General features: G+C 36.2%; 1 protein-coding gene across 1 annotated transcript in view; it reads right to left on the bottom strand.

Annotated features, from left to right (window-relative positions):
- Positions 1-14293, bottom strand: part of znf609b (zinc finger protein 609b) — a 60892-nt gene that overhangs the window by 42748 nt on the left and 3851 nt on the right. The window contains 1 exon segment of the mRNA XM_048185574.1: positions 5105-5973. Within this exon segment, the coding sequence (XP_048041531.1) occupies positions 5105-5848 (744 nt within the window). The 5' untranslated portion in view covers positions 5849-5973.

Raw genomic sequence — 14293 nt, 5'->3', positions numbered from 1 at the left:
GAATGAGATCTTGTGATTTTCTTGATCAAACAATAATGTTCCACTTTTCATTGCAGTCCAAGGGCTTAAAGTATTGTGCTTGTCAAAATGAAAGAACTGCCATTATAAAGAGATTCATGATGGTCCAATGCCCACCCCAACAACACTGGGTTACTTTATACAACAGCTGTTTTTGCTAAAGGAGAAGGCTAAATCATTTTTTTTATTTCAGAAAAATAAAGTGCTGCACATGCTGCGGATTATGCAAAGTTTTCTACAAAAATTACAGCCCATCACTGCAAGCTACCACCCTCATTCTGTACCGTGAGAGAGAAAGAGAGCGCTTCAAATTATCAGACCACATGCCCTAAACTGACTACACCGCATCCCAATTCATAATATCCATCCTAAACAGTCAGCCAGAGAAGGATTAGTGTGTCTCAAACCTATGCCAAAAGATTCCGGGATGATGAACTGCTTTCAGTGGATTTTCAAAAGTGCACTTCAGGCTAATATTGTTCACAACCCCTTGGAGTTTGCAGCATTTTTCTTTCAACTCTTTTAACTGTGATGAATGTGAGGCTGAAGCTTCAACAGTTTTAATAAGAATAAAAAATAAATTGGAACCATATTGGTTATTGGCCAATATTTAAGTCCTGTATTTATTTATGCATCGGTATTGATATTGGATAACAGACAATGAATTGTGGATGCTCATTTCCACCGATTTTTAAAATGTGTGATTGCTCACAGTATCATTATTTCTGTCTTACAATAATTTAAATTATCACAGAAGTACAGTGATTAGAGCTGCATGATTAATTGCAATTGACACGCACGAAATCGCGCTTTATGAACCTACAAAGACATTTAATAAAATATTTTTACTCCAAACTCACTTCATAACATCATCCTTCTTAGAGATGATGTGGCTTCTTACACAGAATAAGGCACACAACATATTTATTTCATAGTATTCTATACAGTGATAAAGGCAATGCTGATTGCAAAAGGCTATTGCGTTATAAATATACTTTATTATCATAAAAAAACCGAGAAGGCTTGAAGAACTCAGATAAACCATATATTGTCATAGTCGTGTGTTTATTAGTCATGTTTAATCAATCAAAGCATTTCAATCTTCTGATTATTCAGCTACAGCGAAAGTATGATGCCCATTGGGATTTTCTGGAATGACGTGCGTTATATCAACTTTCTTCTGCGGGGCATATTTGGAGTTTCTGCGCGAGAGCGCCCTCTGGCTTTCAGATGGAGCAGCATTTATTACTGATCACAGAGCCGTGCTTCACTGACAAGCTGCGCATTAAAAAAAAAAAAAAATTGCAGCCTTCGCCAAATCGTGTGTGGTTTAATTTCGATTAAACGTCCTAACTGTGATACGTTTATAGTTCAGATATAAACACTGATGTCTATGGAAGTGATCCAAAGAGGAAATCACCTTTTGCAAAGTAACTTGATGCTTCAAATAAAGATTGTATCAATTACATCGTTACAGTAGGTGGCGAAAGTGTGAATGTATTGGTCTTTGAATCATTCATTTATTCATTCAAGAGATTCATTCAAAAACACTGATTCGTCCAGTAATGAAACAAGTCTTTATGAGTGAGACATTAAATCATTCATTCAAACCATTTTTTTAAAATAATTAATTCAAATTAAATATATTTTTAAATAGATATTTTGTCAGAATTTCTATAACATTTTCTCAGAATTGTGGGAGAATCATGATTTCTATTTTAAACAACTCTAATGTGCACTGATCAATTGTTTAAATCTGTACATAATATAAAGCGATTGTGTTTCTTTAAAAGATATTTTTGGCTGAACTAGCCCTTCAAATTAATTAAATTTACAAGCACTAAAACATTGAGGAAAAAATAAATATTGCTTATCATGGTGGTAGTGTGACCCAATTAATAGTTCGTATTTTCAGTAATGCAAGTAAGTGAATTGCGAAGAAGTCCTAATTTCTTCACCAGTCCTTTTTTGCCTCAGTGGAACTGGGAGCGCTGACAAGCTCCTTAGTGTGTAGGAAGTTAAAGACTTCATCCACTTACAGAGCAACCCCCCTCCCCCTCCCCCATTTAGCCAGGTCATTTGTTCCCCCTTCTCTTTCCTCTGGCCCTTCGAGTGGCCTTTTTTCTCAGCAGATCTGAGTAGAGCACCTTCCAACCTCTCGCAATGCTACAAGTAGACTTCACCGCTGGCATTTAACACATGATCTCTCCAACCTCCGTTTGGAAGCGCTGCGGCAACTTGAGGCATTCAACAGTTTTCTCTCATTTATTCATTCCTTCCCTCATTTATCGGTCTCTGTTTGTTTATCCCCCTCTGTTCTGCCCTCTAGCTTTCTCTCTGCTCACATTGAGAGGTGAAATGAGGCATGCTGGAAATTTGCTGGCTGACAATGGAGGACAGCTGCTCTCACTGCTCAAGCCTTTCATGAGCTGAATTAGCAGTGCGAGCTCGCCGCGCTCCCCTCCCCCACCCTCGCTGCTGGCTTTAACACCCATCCAGACATACTCACAGTCGCCATGTACAAAGCTGAGGGAAACGCACCACGAAAGGGCTTTGTTTCCCAAATCTGCCATTGCTCTAATTGCTGATATTTTGCCACCTTGTATTTTTTAAAATCAATTCCCTCTCGCATGCTGCATCATAAGCCAAAATTATTTCACAATATAGTTATTTTTATTTTATTTTACTTTCCTATTTTTGTTACTAAAAATAAGATCAATGCAGCAAATTACAAACAAAAGGACAAATTCAATATAATAAAAATATAAATTAAACTAATTACATTTTTCAGGTACAATAGGTTTATTTAACGTAGTTAGAAACAGAACAGAAATGGAATAATCAAATGTAAAACTAAAATACTGCATAGAGTCTTCACTGTATGAATTAAATACAAAAATTTATTCTCATTAAAGCTGCAAAAGTTATTTTCTCTTTTTGTTGGATTTGACATGTCAAATCAGGTTTATTAGGCTGCTGTCACTTTAAGAGCGAATGCACGGATCCATTATACTGATACACATCTGGTTTACACCCATCTGTTTAACTTCACTTGAGACATAACTGACTGTATTTACATTTTGACATAACTGTGTGTGTATTCGACCATTCAAGTGCAATAAGAGAAATAAATTCGCGCATCAAGCATGTACCAAATTCGCAAGTCAGCAAGAGCACACAGCGCGAGTTCTTTTTCATGACTAATTGTGCTATTTTTAACAATTTTAAATATTTTTTAATATTTACATGTATATTTTTACACAAAGTGATATACACAATATAGCAAAATCTAGACATTTTATATCATTGCCACGTTATATCATACCGCCCAGCACTAGCCAAAATCATTTTAAATACTTAATAATATAAAAATTTAAATAATATATATATATATATGTATAAATAAATAGTGTTGCACTACCCAACACTACCACAACACTTTAGAGGTCAACCTTAGTTAAAAAACAAACCAAAACAAAAAGCAAAAAAAAAAAACTATACCAAAATCTACTTAAAATACATTCATTTCATACTAAGTATACTTCAAATCCATTAACATGTTTGACACATCACTTAAGACTTACTGATATAAAATTATAATTAAACTTGAAGTATTTCTTTACTGCACAATGTACATTTCTTAATATTATACCTAAAAAGCATTTTAATATATCACTATTAATAAGGATTGTATGATCTTTGTATAATTTCAGTCTTTAAATGCAAGATATTTAAAGTGTACCTGTAAGTGTAAGTACACTTGCAATAGTTCCACTTTAGCGCAATCAAATATACAATCAAATACAAGTATAATCAAATATAAGTATATTGGCCTACAGGAATTCATTACATTAAATACCAATGCTCAATTAACTGTCACAATGTAAACTGCAAAAAAAAAAAAAAAAAAAAAGTGCTCAACCAACTTATTGTATTGCATTCTTGCTTCAAGTTTTAAATCTTTTAATTGCATAATATCCACTTGAACTAACAGGAAACATTCATGTTAACAATTACCGGGAAGCAAAAATCTTTTTTGTACTGACGTTTCCAAGAAGATTGCGCACTATGGAAATCTGGGGAGTACAGAGGATTTGCCTTTGATTTACAGTATTTGGGTCATCAATGCAACATTTTCTCTTAAGCGATCTGAAATTATGGTTACCTACCTAATCTACCACAGATTTATTTTGTCACGGCATGCCACTGAAAAGACAAAAAGGCTTAGCGGGGCTTTAAAACCATCTCCAGAAGACACAGGGTAGGCACTTTATAGTGACTGGAATTTCAATGTTGGCAAATCTACGTAACAAAGCACAACAGTTGCAAACATAATCCTGAAATGAATATGACAATCCGCATTTGTTCTTCTAGTCGAACCGTACTGTACTTGCAAGAAATTACATCATTAAGTTTAACACCATTGTTTCCACAGATAAAAGGCCAATGCAAAAGTTACAAACAAACACTGGTATCACTTATCTGCTTAAGATCTGAAACTGGATTTGAAGCTTTAATTGGAATTTCCTTCCCAATTTTAATGATCCCCAGAAGCACAGAAGCTGTTCTGTTCTGATTAAAAGCTTGTATACAAGCAGCTAATTGACCTTCTTCCAACCCTTCCCCCACATCAAGTTTAGGCCAGTGGGTTCGAGGGGTCTGAGCTTTTTCCCTACCCTCCCCCCAAACACATCTTTGGCTCTTGGGATTAACAGTCAAACCAGCCCTAAACTTCCCTCTATTTAAAGACTGGAACAGCAGGGCCAAACAAATTTGTAGTGTAATAAGGTTAGCATAATACTGTAAATATTGTTTGAATATACGTTTACACAAACTATGATAATTCAATTAACCTTTTAAAAAGATTTTTTTTTAAATTCAAGCACCATGATGATTATCTTATTTAGGTACTGCAAGTCCTCTCTACTTTCTGATCAAAACGTTCAAATCAAAAAGCACACACAATGCCAAAAACAGGATGCGAAGCAGACATACACAATATTACCCATGTTATCAATACATCAATAACACAATTTGCATTAGCTGCTAAATGGTTGAAGTACACAAACGGGCCATCCGTGCTTACCTTTTCATTTTTCATCTTCTTCAAAGCTCTGCATTCCCCGTCAAGCTCCTCTGGCTCTGATTTAATAGCTAACGGAGAAACAATTCCAACAGTTTCCAGAGCATTATTCCCAAGTTGCTCTGTCACAGCCATCTCTGCATTCTGTGTATTGTCAAAGGGCGTGTTGCGTGCGCTTCCAAACGCCTGAACGTTTGCAACTATCTCCTTTTCAATTGCCACGACTGCAACTGGTCCACTTTCACTTTTTTCTTTCTTGTTTTTCCCACCCGATACTTCCTTTTCCTTTTTGCTGTTCGTCACACCGCGTGAGGCCTTGGCACCTTTCTCGACACCTTTGCCCGTAGCGGAGTTGACACCTCCTGAACTACCCGTCGCACCAGTAACCTCCCCTTGGGTCCGTCCCTGATGGTCCTTTTTTGCTCCATCTGCAGCTGGAGACTTGCTGCTATTGTCTTTAGAATTTTTGTTGCGTTTCGATTTCGATTTGCTCTCTTTGCCCTGAGGGGCACTCACGGGGCTAACGAACTTGATATTGTCTGGCAGAGCCGCTACTGCGCTAGGTGGAGCTGCCATTCCTCCTCCGTCCTTGGTGCCAGACATCTCAAGTTTGTCCTTCTCTAAGTCAGCGTCAAGGTCGATAATCAGATTTCCAACCCCGATATCCCACTCATCACCGCTGTCGTAAGTGTCCACCGCATTCGAGTCCACACCTTTCCCGCCTGCAGTGCCACCACTTAGGGACATTTTAGTGCCAGCGGCCCAGGTTTGTCACAGTAACGTCTGATTTCTCAGACTGCCAGGGTGTGGGGAGAAGGAGAACAGTAGCCTCAACGTATTGACGTCAACTTCCCAGTCACCCACATTTTGCCCTAGAGGAGACACATACAAAGAGGGATTATCTGTCTTGAAATTGTACTCTGAAAAGGAAACAGTAAGGGATGAATATGCAGCACTAAACAAGGACTTGGCTTACCACACAAGAGCAAATACAAAAAAAAAAAATGCAAACAATAACTTTCAAGTTAGTCAGCCAACAATTTTCCTGAACCTTCTTAACATTGTATATAAAGTGAATACAAGGAAAAGCATGAGTGTAACATTGTCCCAACCAGAAGCAATCAGTGTTTTCCATGTTAATTTGAGAAACTCAACAGAACTTTGAGTATTATTTTGTGGTAAAGATTTTTATCTCATCACATTCAATTCAAATTTCAGTAGCACTTTATTTTACAGTTCTGTTATGCATGTACATACTAAGCACTAAGTAATAGTAGTACTAAGTAATAGTAATAAGTGAGTAATAACTAGATAATAACGGAACCCAACCTTAACCCATGTTAAGTCCATCCATGTAGTTACCTTATATTACTCAGTACTTTCTTGGGCTAGTACATTGTAAGTGCATGTACTGTAAAATTAAGTGCAACCACCATTTCGTAATTTTCTGCTACTCTGGCATTTGGCGATTCAGCAATGTAAAATGATAAAGGAAAAGCTTGAATAAGGGTTTAGAAAGATTATTTTTTACCAGTTGGTACTACTATTCGTCCAAATACAAATGTGCAGAGCGCTTTTAGTAAAGGCACATAAAAGGTATAAACTACAAACCTCACAAACATCAAAATGGACGTTGATTTGGTGATTGCGATGATGGTTAACTTTTTACACAACACAATAATAAACTTTAAAAAAATTTATTCATTAGTCTAGTGAAAGAGACTGACTGACATCATTATAATCATTCATTCAATTATCATTAATTAATATTTGGCCATTTAAAGGCCCCGTTTACACCTGGTATTAAGATTTAGTTTTAGTCGAGGAAGACATTCCCATTTACTTAGTGTTTTAATCCATCTCTTTTGTCCATTTTTGACCACTTCTTCAAGGGGAGGGTCTATGGGTGGGTAAACGTATCGGTTTTTCCAGATCTTTCAAGCTAATGGACAAAATAAGCTTAAGGAATTTACATATGAACGCGTTCGGAGAAACATACAGAGAGCAGCAGCTTTTGTTTCCGCTCTGATAGCCGCCAGACCACGCCGAACGCTGTGAATGTGTGTTAGAAATCAGGAACGGTGAGAGAAGATTGTGCTTGGTACGTTTTTCATCTTCAAACCAAACTTGGGTCTTCAGCCGACAAAGTTTAAATTCCGTCTGGCCAGCGCGCTTCCCATAATGCTTACGTATTAGGTCAGTGGGCGGAGAGAAGGTGGTCTTTTGTGGCTGTTCGAAAGCATTTGACAACACGAGCGTCTACACTACAAAAGCAATCCGGTCTAATGCATTTTCAACTACCTCTGGAAGTTGTTGAAAGTGGACTTGTTCAAAACATTTTAGACCCAGTTTACACCTGTATTTAGCGTCGTCCACTCACTGTGATCGGATTGACCAAAATCCATCTTAATACCAGGTGTAAACAGTGCCTAAGATTACGGAGTAAAATTTCCTTCTTTTGCCAGTTTCAAAATCTGCCAACAGTCATGAAAACAGATAATAAACAGTTTATGTTGTCTCATTACTTTGACTTAAATATTATTGTGTATATATTAGCATTGTATACATATATATCTGATATCTGCACTGGCCATTGAAAAACATCTATATCTTGCAAACAAGATGATACAAATCAAAATGTTACACTCCAAACAATGAGCAAAGTTTAGATAAAAAAGTAACATTTTTGCAAAGACATTCACTTCTAAACAGAAAACTGATCTGTGAAATTGTGAGCATTTTGACCTATATTAACTTGCCAAAGTATTGGTTAAGAAAGAACACGTGTCTGCTGATATTGGGCCGCATTCAAAGCCTGATGTCTGTAGACTAATTAAGGCAGCCATTCTTCTACACAGGTCATCTCTGCTTAGTGAGGGTACGGCCAAATAAGCTAACACAAGTCAAAGGAGCATGCACTTTGACCTTTGACAGTGTAAATAATTAACACTCAAGTCTGCAGCATTTGTCCTGCAATGCCAAGGGGCTCAGAGCTGCAAACAAGGGCTGGAAAATAACTTAAAAATGACCAGAGTGTTCTAATAAAAAGGAACCCCTCACGTTAGATCTGTAAGCATCTGATTAACTCATGTCACTCGATCCATATCTGAAATGCTTCGCCAAGCTTAACAGCAGATCAGTTCAGTGAGCGGAGGGCTTTGTTCAATAAGCTGGAGCTTATACCAGCCTTTCATTTACTTCCATATAGGTTTTCACAAGTCTCTGATCATCACAAAAGCCAAATAGTGGCATTGGATGCAAGCGATATCATTTCAGACACAGTAATTCCACCAAACAAGCATCTCCTACAAATCGATTGTGCTTCTAGCTTCAATGCCTAATACCTTGCTATTAGGGATGAGTAGATCAATTTTGAAATGGATACTTTATTTCAATGCTCAATCCTCAAATAAAAATATATATATATGCTAAGTGTTTATTTTATGTATGTATGCATGTATATTTACAGAGTATGTGTGTGTGCGTATATAAAATGGAGATGCTTATCATAAGTTTGGCATCAAAACTTAACTTACTGTACTTTGTTGTTATAAATTATATATCTAATTTTTGGTTTATATAATAAACAAAGAATAATTAAAGGCACAGTATGTAAGTTTCACCACTAGAGATCGCATTTTCAAAACAAAAACAAAGACGTAGCTTGATGACGCTGTGAATGAGCATGGAATCATGGGAGTTATCTTCTCCTCAACATCCAATGGAAAACAATCCAACAAGAAAATCAAGTTCATGCACGACCTAAACTTTTATTAACGTTACTGTGGTGTGAAGCAGGGCAGGCCAAGAGCCTGGGACATTTTACCTTGCTGTTTTTATTATGCTTATATGCATCTTTCTGATTATGCTATGTTAGCCACTTGACAAAATAGTAGGGCTGTCAAAAGTACCAGGTTGTTACAGATATTTTAAAAATGTGATGAAACCATTTCCCCCTAGCATTTTGAGCAGATTCTTAAACAACTCTGATTGGCCATTGTGTTCACGTGCTCAACAAGTATGTCTGTGATTGGCTACAATGATCAATGCTTCAAAAACATGTTGTAAATAGACATCTGTGACACTCTTCAAAGAGCGCTTACACAGATACACACGGGAGCATTTGAAAATAGGCATCTCTCAGCAGATCCCTAATATATCCACTGATAGATGGATCTGCTGAGAGAGACCTGGTTTCAAACACTCCCGTGTGTATCTGTGTAAGCGCTAGGTGAAGAGTGTCACAGATGTTTATTTACAACATGTTTTTGAAGCGTTGATCATTGTAGCCCATCACAGACATATCTGTTGAGCGTGTGAACACAATGGCCAATCAGAGGTGTTTAAGAATCCATTCAACAGCACTCAAAATGCTAGTTGCTCACCTGTCTAATAAGGGTGTAACTGTACACGTATTCGAACCGTTTCGGTACAGGGCTTTCGGTTCAGTGCACGTGTGTCTACAAAAGCATTACATTACAACATGCAGAGTCTCATCTTTCAAATTCTATCCACAGAAAGTTGCCTTTTTGTCGCGGTTTGATTTGCCGTGATAGACCTCAGTATAGGCGCCTCAGTTCAACCGGCAGCGCGAGCGCGGCGCACAAGTGAACGCGATCATCTCTTCCTTACTAGTTACAGAATAAACTTAAATTAACATCTGTAATGTATGTTAAAAGATACAGTACAACTTACTAAAACGTATAATATCTCGTGTTATCGCTTAGTGTTTCAACGGCGGAAAGTCAAACAGATTGTAAACAATATGTCATGTAGCATTTACCTCAGAAAAGCCATTCACTGTCCACAGCTTGTTAGTTCGGCAGATAAATGAACTCTTTCTTTATGTTTAGTTTTCTCCCCACCTGCTGTACCGAATCCGTACCGAACAGTGACTTCAAAACCGAGGTACGTACCGAACTGTGAGTTTTGTGTACCGTTACACCCCTACTGTCTAATAAAACACATAATATATAAAAGAGTCAGTGGTGTTTCCATGGTTTTTAAGGAAGTAAAAGTGGAAATCAAGGGTAGTACGGAAATTATGTCATTGACATACAATGCAATGACACGGCCGTTACACTGGTTAAAATTGCTGATTTCTCTGGATTTAAACATTGTTGGAAACATTTGGGATACTGTAAGTACACAAGTCAGCAAAATATATAAACATTGTTTTAGTGGATTTTTTAAAAATATTTTAATCCAAAAAAAAATCTTACATATTGTGCCTTTAATACAATGCTAAATGTCTAAAATTAGTAAACAGACATAATGAAATGATTTAAAAAGAAAACCATAGATACCGTATCATACTAAAAAATAAAAGCTTCTTGAATTCTTGAATCTAGTGTTACAGAAACTTCCTAAATCCTAGATTTGAAAAAGTTTTCTTTCCTAAGCGAAATGTCCATGGTTACCAAACAGATAGGACAGGATATTCTAAGTAAGAATGTTTCTGTAATACAGTGATGAAGATAATTGCGTTGACATTTAAATAAAGATTTGTTTTCTACCACAAATGAGCCATTGGATTCCCTGTAACTATGCCTTGTAAATGACAATAGCCCACCAAGAACAAGACGCAAAACCTCGTATTGATTGCAGGCCCCTCATTGACGAGCCCATCATCGAGCATAATCCCAGATGGTCTTTCTTACATCTAAAGACTGCAGCTGTTCTGCTGGAACAAACAGTCAAAGGGGTCAAAGTTAGTTTGTAACATCTGTAGCTAACCTGTGCACTGCGGTTTCACGTGAAAAGCCTGTTTGATCCCTTTAAAAGTCTAGGAGACGTACAGCTTATTCAATCCGCTGCTTTTTAAACACTGCATTATCGAATGAGTGTTTTGGGATCACGAATCCCAATATTTTTCAGCCTTTTGAAAATGTATGATATGCATCTTGATATTTATCTGCTGTAAAATGACTAAAAATGGCTAAGGGAACTACCATACTGAGCAAAGAGCTGTCGTTGCCAAGTAAATTTAAGAGGCTAAGTTCAAGATCCAAAATACAGTAAAAATCTAAGGCATGCTTTCCACAGTTTTTCACTAAATGTACACAAGGAATAATGATATCTGATCATTTCTATTTATGTGCGCCAATATAACAATATGAATAATAGCTATATTTCACTAAAACATTTTAGGCATCTAAAATGCCACAAGGTGACTTTTCTGGTAACAGTAATGAATTGTTAAATCTGTGTTTAGAAACATTATAACAGTTAATTGAAATGGATTCTAGAAAGATAACATTGATATAAGCTATTAAAACACCACATACATACTAATGAAACATGACAAGTTGTCTTTAGGAAACTTAGTGGCAAATGAACAATGTATTAAAATCATCACAATATTCGCAATCTTGACTAATTTTATATCGTCACAAAATAACATTAAATAAAGAAATCAGCCCTTTTGACGCCATAATGTAACACAAGGTACACAAAACTCACAGTTCGGTACGTATGTCGGTTTTGAAGTCACGGTTCGGTACAGCAGGTGGGGAGAAAACTAAACATAAAATTGCCTTTTTTTAAAAAAAAAACAAAAAAAAAAAACAGTGGTTTACTGAACAAATTATGTTTTTGTAAGCTGCACCTAAGGCAGTTTTTGCATTAACTTCTAAATGTTTTTACTCCAATTCGTTGTTGAAATATAATCATTTCTACACAGTGGCTGTCATTTTCACAACAGATTTATTTAAACATACATTAAATAGCCTAATCAGGACATCACTAAAAGGTTAAGTAAAATATAATGATTATATAGGCGAATACAGTGCATATATTAAGCAAAAGAGTTCATTTCTCAACTTTGGACACTGAATGGCTTTTCTGAGGTAAATGCTACATGACATATTGTTTACAAGCTTTCACTAGGGCTGTCAAATGATTAATCACGATTAATCGCATACAAAATAAAAGTTTGAGTTTGCCTAATATATGTGGGTGTACCGTGTGTAATTATTATGTATATATAAATACAAACACATTCATGTATATATTTGAGAAATATTTACAAGTATATGTATTTATTTATATTTTTATATAAATTTATATTATATATAAATAAAAATATTTTGTACATAAATAACATATTTCTCTTAAATATATACATTAATTTGTGTGTATTTATATATACATAATAATTACACACAGTACACCCACATATATTATTCAAACTCAAACTTTTATTTTGTATACGATTAATCGCGATTAATCGTTTGACAGCCCTAGCTTTCACTGATGTCTTTCCACCGTTGAAACACTGAGCAATGAGATATGACCATTTCAGTAAGTTGTACTGTATCTTTCAACATACCTTCAGATGTTCTTTCATTTTTATTCTGTAACTAGTATTAAAGAGGAAGATATGATCGCGTTCAATCGCGCTGCCGGTTGAACTGAAGCGCCTGTACAGTGATCTGTCACGCCGCATCAAAGCGCGTCAAAACAGCATTTTCTGTTTAAATTTCATTATTTCGTGGAGAGAATTTGAAGGATGACACTTTGATTCTAATCGAAAGTAACAAAACGCAGAGCTTATTGCAAATATTGGTGGTTAATGGTGGTTAGGCTAATGTTGCAATGTAATGCTTCGGTACACACGTAGCACCGAACCGGTTCGGTACGAATATGTGTACCGTTACACCCCTACAGATCACTGTAAAATCGAACAGTGAAATTAATTACATGAAATGAGTTTGTTTCACTCAAATAATGAAAGTTCATTGTACTTAATAGAAAAAAGTTGTGTGAACTCAAAATTTGATTGTAGTAAATTGAACTTAATATGATTGAGTTGCAGCAGATTTCTAATTTCCAGCATGCCTTGTGTCAGAATGTATAAGGAAAATAAATGTTGAAATTAAGTGTGTTTTTGCACAAGATTAACATAGGGAGACATAAGTTAAAGTTTAATGTTGTGTTACATGTTATGTTAGTTTGTAGGGTTAGCATTGTGGTGAAGAGTAGAGCCTGTGATTAGGTTGAGGACGGGCTGCCAAACTTTTTAAACCACACATACTGCATGATGTTTGATTATATACACGAAAGTATATAATGACAGTCTCTTTGATAGTTATAACAGCATGTGTTATTTGCTATCTAACATTTAACCAAGATCTGAATGTGATGTTTATGTAAATTAACTGTATGTAATTAGCATTATGATGAGTGAGGCGAGGCTGAGAACTGTGGGAGTGAAGGGATGCCGGTGAAGTGATTGTTAGTGAGAGACACCTCAGCACCACACTGGCCTTGCTCCGCTCCCACGACTCTCGGCCCCACCCCAGTAGTCACTCATATTTTAAGTTCTACTAACTTAAAAAAAAAAAAATGATTTAGTCCAACATAAATGTTTTGAAGGTAACAAGTTTCCTCAAATGTTTTGAGAATTCTGAACTTATTGAGTTTTACAGTGCAGAATAACATTCATCCGCATTAGAAAGATAAAGCACAATCTCACCAAAGTCCATAACAGACCACTTGTAACAGGCAATAAAGATCGAACGCTGAACTGAATGATGTGCATAGCTTGAGCGGTGACAACAGTAAATTCATAATGAGCGTATGGATCTTTCTAAGCATTCACAAACATTACAGAGCTACAGCAATATCTATCTCTATTCCAGCTGTACGCTCCCACCGGCTCAGACCTATTGATTTCCCTGGACTATCCTAACACAGAATCAGAGAACTTTCAATATCAAAGCTTGTTTGTGGTTGGAGCAGTATGCTATTTGGACTGAAAAAACATAAAAACAGCTGTCTAGACCAAAGCTGAGCAGTTTTTTTTTAGTGTAAAGTATAGAAAGTAAACATCTAGCTCTGGCCTGCAGACAAAACTCAGCTCTATAAACATTGAACAGCTAAAAGAGAAAAAAAAAAATCTGTCTGAGATACAGGAAATAGATTCCCCCTCCGGCTGACTGCCAACTCATCTCCACATGAGTACTCTACAACATTATTACTGATAAAAGCAAATCATATTGAAAGCAGATGATGTGTAATGTCACATATTTGTCTGTATTTGGTGTCAAGCCACCTTTACAAAAAATGTAGAACATTAGGGATGTAATGATACCCTCATGTCACGATTCGATACATATCACGATAGGATATTATTGCGATACTTCAAGACATATGGTAATAGGTTAACAAAAATTAACTGTTGATTAAAAT

The sequence above is a fragment of the Megalobrama amblycephala genome, linkage group LG3, assembly GCF_018812025.1.
Source record: "Megalobrama amblycephala isolate DHTTF-2021 linkage group LG3, ASM1881202v1, whole genome shotgun sequence".
NCBI lineage: Eukaryota > Metazoa > Chordata > Actinopteri > Cypriniformes > Xenocyprididae > Megalobrama > Megalobrama amblycephala.
This window is presented reverse-complemented; position numbering and strand designations above follow the sequence as displayed.